This window comes from Neomonachus schauinslandi, chromosome 8, assembly GCF_002201575.2.
Source record: "Neomonachus schauinslandi chromosome 8, ASM220157v2, whole genome shotgun sequence".
In the NCBI taxonomy this organism is placed as follows: domain Eukaryota; kingdom Metazoa; phylum Chordata; class Mammalia; order Carnivora; family Phocidae; genus Neomonachus; species Neomonachus schauinslandi.
Window position 1 is genome coordinate 100146092 of NC_058410.1, and position 6597 is coordinate 100152688.

The window sequence follows — 6597 nt, forward strand, 5'->3', positions numbered from 1 at the left end:
TTCCTTCCTTCCTTCCTTCCTTCCTTCCTTCCTTCCTTCCTTCCTTCTTCTCTCCTTTTGCTCACTCCCTCATCCCTCCTTTCCTTTTCTCCTTTCTTCTTCCCTTCTTATTTCTTTCCCCTTTCCCCTTTCTTTATTTCTTCATTTCCTTCTTTTAAAAAAGTTGCATCTTGTGTAAAAGTTAATAACCTGGTGAGAAAAATAAAGTTGTGAATTACCCAGCTGGGTGGTGGGATTGGGTGCTCCTTAGAATTATGCTCAACTCTACAACCTGGTGAAGTGCATTGTGCAGATTCTTTGATTGGTGTAAATTTTTGAGACTTTCCTTTGCAATTCTTTACTATCCACAGCAATCTAGTATATTCGGGGAAACTTTTGCTAGAGCTCAACAAAGTTACAGAACAAACCAGCCCCCCAATTCTTAGTAAGTTTCCACAAGCTCAGTCTGGGACAAACACCTGGGACAGGTGGGTAGACCCAGTAAAACGCAGAGACTGAGGGTGCAATTGGTCATCATCTTATCGGGTCTTACTCTGAGTCCAGTTGGCTCAACCCAGTCTCCATGATCTCCTCCACCCCATCCCTTCAGGGACAGAAATGAGGATTCACAACTGACTTCTGTGCAGACCGACTGAAAGTGGGGCCCGCAGGTAGCCAGACTCCCCGGCGACGAGGTGAAATGCCTTGATCCAATGAGAGTGACAGAATGGCACACGCCTCCTCTAATTGTTTTGATAACGTTCCATAATAAGTGGTGTGTGTGTGTGAGAGAGAGAGAGAGAGAGAGAGAGAGAGAAAGACAGAGACAGAGACAGAGAGAGACAGAGAGAGAGAAGAGGAGAGGCGAGGAGAGGCGAGGCGAGGCGAGGAGAGGCGAGGAGAGGAGGTTTACAGTTAGAGCTTTAATCGAGCGGGAGAGGGAGGGCAAAGAGGGGAGGGCGCAGACAAATTCGCTGCACGCTTATTTACCTGCAAGTCGTCTGCTCCCGCGGCGGCCAGCCCCAGGCTGGGCCCTGGCAGGAGTCTTTGATCTGGGTGCATTCCATACTGAGAGCCATGGCTCATGAGGGACAGGTCGTGGCGGCGGTAGGCATCGAGGCAGCCCAGCTCCCGCCTCTGCTCGTCCAGGCAGGACGACTTGAGCGCCCGCGCATTGTGCAGGTTAATAAAGTCGGTGGGCTCCCCGTGGTGGATCTGCTGGTAGTACTGTTGCGAGTGGTGGAGCGAGTTCAGAGAGTAGGCGTCGGGGGTGACGGCCGGGTGGCTGTGCTGAAACTCGTAATGGAAGGACTGGTGGTGGAGCGGGGTGTACTGGTGGTTAGTGGAGAAGTAGGGGGACGCAAACTCGGTGCCGGTGGTGGAGTAAGTTAAAGGAGAGGAGGAGGAATAGGCGACAGTGGAATTGGCTACGGACTCCAGACAGCCAAGCTGCATCAAACGGTAGCTGTTTGATCCGTCGTGACGTATCTGGAAGGAAGAGGGGGAAAAGGGAGAGCAGAAAAACTTGAGGTTTGTCATTCTGCAACCGAGGCGCCGCTCTCCCGGAGCCAGGAGCTTTCTCTGGCTCTCCAAGGAGGGTGAGCACGCAGGGCTGGGGCCGAGCTGCAGCCCCGGCTCAGCGCCTTTGCCAGAGAGACTTTGCGAGCAGGCGAACTGGGGGTGGGCGGCCTCGTCCTCACAGTCGAGAGGGCGGAAAAAAAACCCCCCACCCTACATAGGTGCGGGTGACACACCACACCACACACACACACACACACACACACACACACACACACACACACACAGCCCCTGCCTAACTTGCACGGGGAGCTGGGCGCCGGGAGCCAGGTTTACGACCGACTCCGGGGCGGCGGGGAGCAGAACCAGAGTCCACACGCACAGAGCGCGGGCCGGCGTCTCGCCACCGCCACCAGGTCCCAACACCGGGATTCCGCGGTTGTCCATGCCAAGCTGCTCCGCCAGAGCTGCTCAAAATCATTATCCATATATTTACAAAATCCAGTCTGTGCAAATCGTTCAACTCGCTCATTTCCTGAACCATTTGAGGCAAGGAATCCGACCCCCCTTTCTGCTTCACTTTCCTAGAATAAGCCCATTCCAAAAGGGGTGCGTTGTTCCCCCACCCCCCTCGTCCACCTACCGCCCCCCATCAATCTCTTTACTTCGCCTTTCTGAGTATCCTTTTTCCATCTCTATCTCTTTCTCCTCACCCCCCTCCTCCCTTTCTTTATTATTAGGATTATGTTTTCCCCCTCATTATGGCAAATGTTTCTTAACGTGGCAGAGAGTGGCCCTTCCTGGCGACAGATGTCATAACGAACTTTCTCCCCTTTCCTTCCCTAACTTCCCCCGAAAGCCAGATTATAATTAAACGTAACGGTCCAATATAGATTAGAGACAGGGAGAGCTGCCGCCGCGGCCGCCGCCGCCGCCACACACACGCGCGCTCAAAAAAAAAAAAAAAAAAGTAATAATACCTCGGCATCGTGGACTAGTCCCGGAAAGGTAGTTGACATGTTGGGTTTCTCCGAAAGCTTACGATGCAATTTCCCCCTCCAAAAAAAGAATCGGGAAAAAAATCCAAACTTCTTGTATTTTCCAATTTTTTTTAAGGAAAAAAAAAATGTTCTATAGATAGAGATCTAAATTGTAATGGCTTTGCCCGGATCAGATAGCTCCTTGCCTCGTACCCACTTAAAAACCTGTAGGAACAAAATTTTCCCTCTGCACAAAAGCAGCTCCCTGGAACAGATTTTGTACTTGCTGAGTATTTCTTTGGCTGATGTCGTAGGTCCCTTGGTAATATAGAAGTTTTGAAAATTAAGCATCAGCACTGAGAACTGGGAGGACAATAGGCAGAAGAGATTTATCCCAGGAGACAAGGAATAAATATTGTATCTTCGCCTAATAAGGAACTGGAGGTTCTTTCAACATTTTTATCCATTTTTTCCAACCTTTATCATGCTTTTCTATACTGACTGAGGTGGGGACTCATCTCTACAGAGGGCATTTGCACACATTTTATTGTGAAGATAAAGATCCAGCCCCGATATGTGTATATTAGAGATAGAAATATATATTAATTAAAGCTCCCTTTTACATGAGTAAGTGTTCATTCCTATTGGTTCCACTCCCTAGATGCTGAAAGCTGCTTTTTCCAGCAAGCACCCAAATCAATTTCACCCAGATTGGGGTGTCTGCCTTTGCCCAAGTGGAAACAATACTGCTCTTTCCATATTTACATCGAATTTGGTTCTTTTCCCTTTTTTGAAAGGCAACACCCTGCGGTTGCTTACACTTTCAGCAGCTTTTAAAATAAACAGCCACAGTGGACAGCCCCAACTTTTCATCATAAAGAAATGGTGTAACTGGCAATATATTTAAGAAAAATACAAGAGAATAAAGATGTGTGACAAGAATCTACATTTAGGTAAAACGTTGTCTTGCACTCTCCAACCCAGCCCATTTTCCCCCTCTTTTGTGTTTTCCTTCTTCCCTTTCTGAAACAGTGCTGGATGGGGGTGGGGGTTTGTAGACCATTTAGCAGTGACACCAGATATTTGAACACTATTACCCCAAAATAATCCTTAAATGTTTGAAAGTTATATTTTACAAAGAGAGGGCAGAAAGGAGGCAGTGCACACCTATCTCTGTCTCTTCGGTGGATTTCTCGACTTTCAAACAGTATTTGAGCTTTACTTCGTTCAAAATTCTGCTTCCTGCACCAAGTGTTCTAGCACCTGGAGGGGGTAGCAGTGGCTACATGCCCGCAGTACTGAGGCTTTGCGAGGTCTGCTCTCCAGCCCTGTCTATCTCATAAAAACTGGCTGGCCCCACAGACTCATCTCAGAGATAGAAGGGGTAATTTAGTCTTAATTGTCATTTCATTTGGTTAGCTTTTAAGTGTTTAAGCTGAGAAGGTGTCTTAATAATAAGCCGCAGGCAAACAGGCATGTGGCTTTTTTTTTTTTTTTAGGTCGGGGTTTGGGAGGGTTTATTAGGATCTGCTCATGCAGGCTAACTGGGGCTGTCACTCAGCACTCTTTGCTTTATATAAATGGACAAAGGCACACGACAAGAATTGAAATGCACTGTCTGAAATGGAGATCCGTGATGCTTCAGTCCTGCACAAGGGTCAGCAGCCAGCACTTGCTCCCTTTTTCAAGGTGCGCAAGCTCCCCCCCTTCCTGAAATTTTATATTTTGGTCTAATGAAGTCAGGAGAATGAGAGCCCAATGAAGATGAAAAGAAAGAATGCCCAACTTGATCTTTAAGTAGGAGGGGGTAAGATGAATGCCCTTGGCACTGAGGGGCTGAATCCCAAAATGCTTGCAGCGGAATCTTTTGTTTGTCAGGACTGAGTGAGGCCTCTATATTCCACCCACAGAGGAAATAAATAACCGTCTGTGGGAGCTGGGGCCTGCCCCCATGACCTTACCCCAGGAACCCCCACCTCTGCGAAGGTTTAACACCCCTCTCACCATGACCACCCCCACCCTGAGAATGGGTAGAGCCCGCAGGTTATCTTGGGAATTGCCAGATGCACTTTTCTAGGTGGATGATGTTGGTTTCCCTGCATATCCGAGCTCAAATAGAAAAGGATGGCTCCTTCTCAGACAAGCTGCAAACCCCTCCCCCAACTCCCCTACTGTCAGATACATCTTCATTGAAAGTGAAGGGACCTTCTCTCCCCAGCTTAGGTCCAGGCAGCAGACGCAAAACCCTCTCCCCTGGGAACAACCAGGAGGCTCAGGACGTGGTGGCCGCCTGCTCTGCCTGCTGGGCCAGTGCATTTGGCCCATGTGTTTGTCCCCATCCGGGAGAAGATCCACACGCAGGCCCCGCACTACTGATACTCTTGGTAATGAGCTCTGGCCTGGAGCTGAGTACATCCACCTAACGACCTCTAGTTGTCTCCTCCCTCTAAATCCTTCTGGACATCACGGAAGAATGGGCAATCTTAACTCTCCATTCCACTCCCTATCCTCATTTCATTTTCCTGAGTGACTTCTGGATAATAAGACAAAAGGCTTCCAGGGTTCATTTACTGTTTCTGGAACCCCCGTGGAATTAGAGGAAAGTAAAGATCTTGCAGAATGAGAAAACAAACAAACAAACAAACTTGCATTTATATTTAAAGGAAACGAAGCAGGGAGGGTAAAGTGTGTCTCTTGGCTTAAGGGTCTACTTTGCCAGGACCCACATCTGCCTTGGAAAGCTCTCCTCCCACTCCAGTGTCCCAGCTTCCCACACCAGAGTCTGAACTGTAGGGAAACTCCATTTGGCCAACTGCTCCCTCTCGCCTCATCCCAACAAAAAGAAAAAAAAAAAAAAGCTGTCTGTCCCTGAAAGAAAAGTTGGGGAAATCATCCGCGCCATATGCACATACTGGTCAACGCTCCCTTCCATCTGCTCTGGGGTTGCTTGGCGCGCCCCTATTCTAAAGAAACTCATCGAGGCAGGTGTGTGGCTGTGCTTGGTGTCTGTGTGTGTGTGTGTGTGTGTGTGTGTGATGTGCGCGCGCTCGGGATTTGTTTCTGTCAGACAGTCCCCCCCACCCCACACCATCTCCTTTCCCATCCAATTAATAGTCTTGAGCAATTAATAAGTGCCATCCTGCTTGACCCAAAGGCTGGGCTTTTCAGCAAAGCTAATTCCTCTTTCTCTGCTTTGCCCCTTTCCGGGAGAGCGATTGGCCATACATTCTCCAGCGGGCGCATAATTGAATTAACTGGCCACGGCGAGTTGGAGACACAGTGACAATCGCCTGGGGCTCCCTCCCTCGGGAAACCGGTAGTGAGCATCCCAGCCTGAGCCCAAGGCCGGGCAGATCCCGCCCACTCGAGATAGCTCATAAAAGCACCGGAGAACCCCCGCCAGCCTCCCACCCTAGAAGCTGAAGAAGGGTCTCCCTTAGCACTCAGCGCTTCTGTTCTGCCGTCTGATTCCATGCTCCACACCCCAGGAGGGATTGTTCTACTGCAGCCGCTTTTTAGGAATCTGCAATCTTTATATCTATCATTACTGTCTTGGTTAGGATCTAGAGCTAGAAAAGAAAGGTTATGAACTGTTTCCTGCAGTTCAGATGTTGGTGTGGGAAGCTCAGGTCCCTTCCTGAGCTTCTGGGCTGGTATCATACAAGTCACCACAGTTTTCATCCAATGCCAAACATCTCCCCTGAAAGGGTCTGCCACCCCACTGTATGTTTGAAGTTGGTGGACAATTACCAGCAAACATGTGGCTACCCTAACTTTATTAAACACATGTTTCTCCTTTTCCTCCTCCTCTCCCTCCTCTCCCCACTCCTCCTCTTTTTTCTTTTTCCTACTTGGGATTTCTTTTGCTCCTCCAAACAGTTTTTTTTTGCGTTTTCCTGTTGCCTAAATAGATTTCCCCCACAAATAATGCTAAGTGAAATGGAATAAAGATTGTAATTATTCTAATTATTTGGACACTTTTAACCAAAATTATTTCCTTGGATATATTCATACATATGAATCAACTAGAGTATCTTCCTTTTTCTCTCCTTTTCCTTTCTTCCTTCTTCCCCCCTTCCTTCCTTCCTTCCTTCCTTCCTTCCTTCCTTCCTTCCTTCCT

General features: G+C 48.5%; 1 protein-coding gene across 1 annotated transcript in view; it reads right to left on the minus strand.

The window, feature by feature from the left end:
- TFAP2D (transcription factor AP-2 delta) overlaps positions 1-2516 on the minus strand; it is a 61651-nt gene extending 59135 nt beyond the window's left edge. The window contains exons 1-2 of the mRNA XM_021692102.1: positions 2478-2516; positions 970-1467 (exon numbers count right to left, since the gene is read on the minus strand). Of these exons, the coding sequence (XP_021547777.1) occupies positions 970-1467; positions 2478-2516 (537 nt within the window). The remainder of the gene's footprint in view (positions 1-969; positions 1468-2477) is intronic.
- Positions 2517-6597: the final 4081 nt, after the last annotated feature.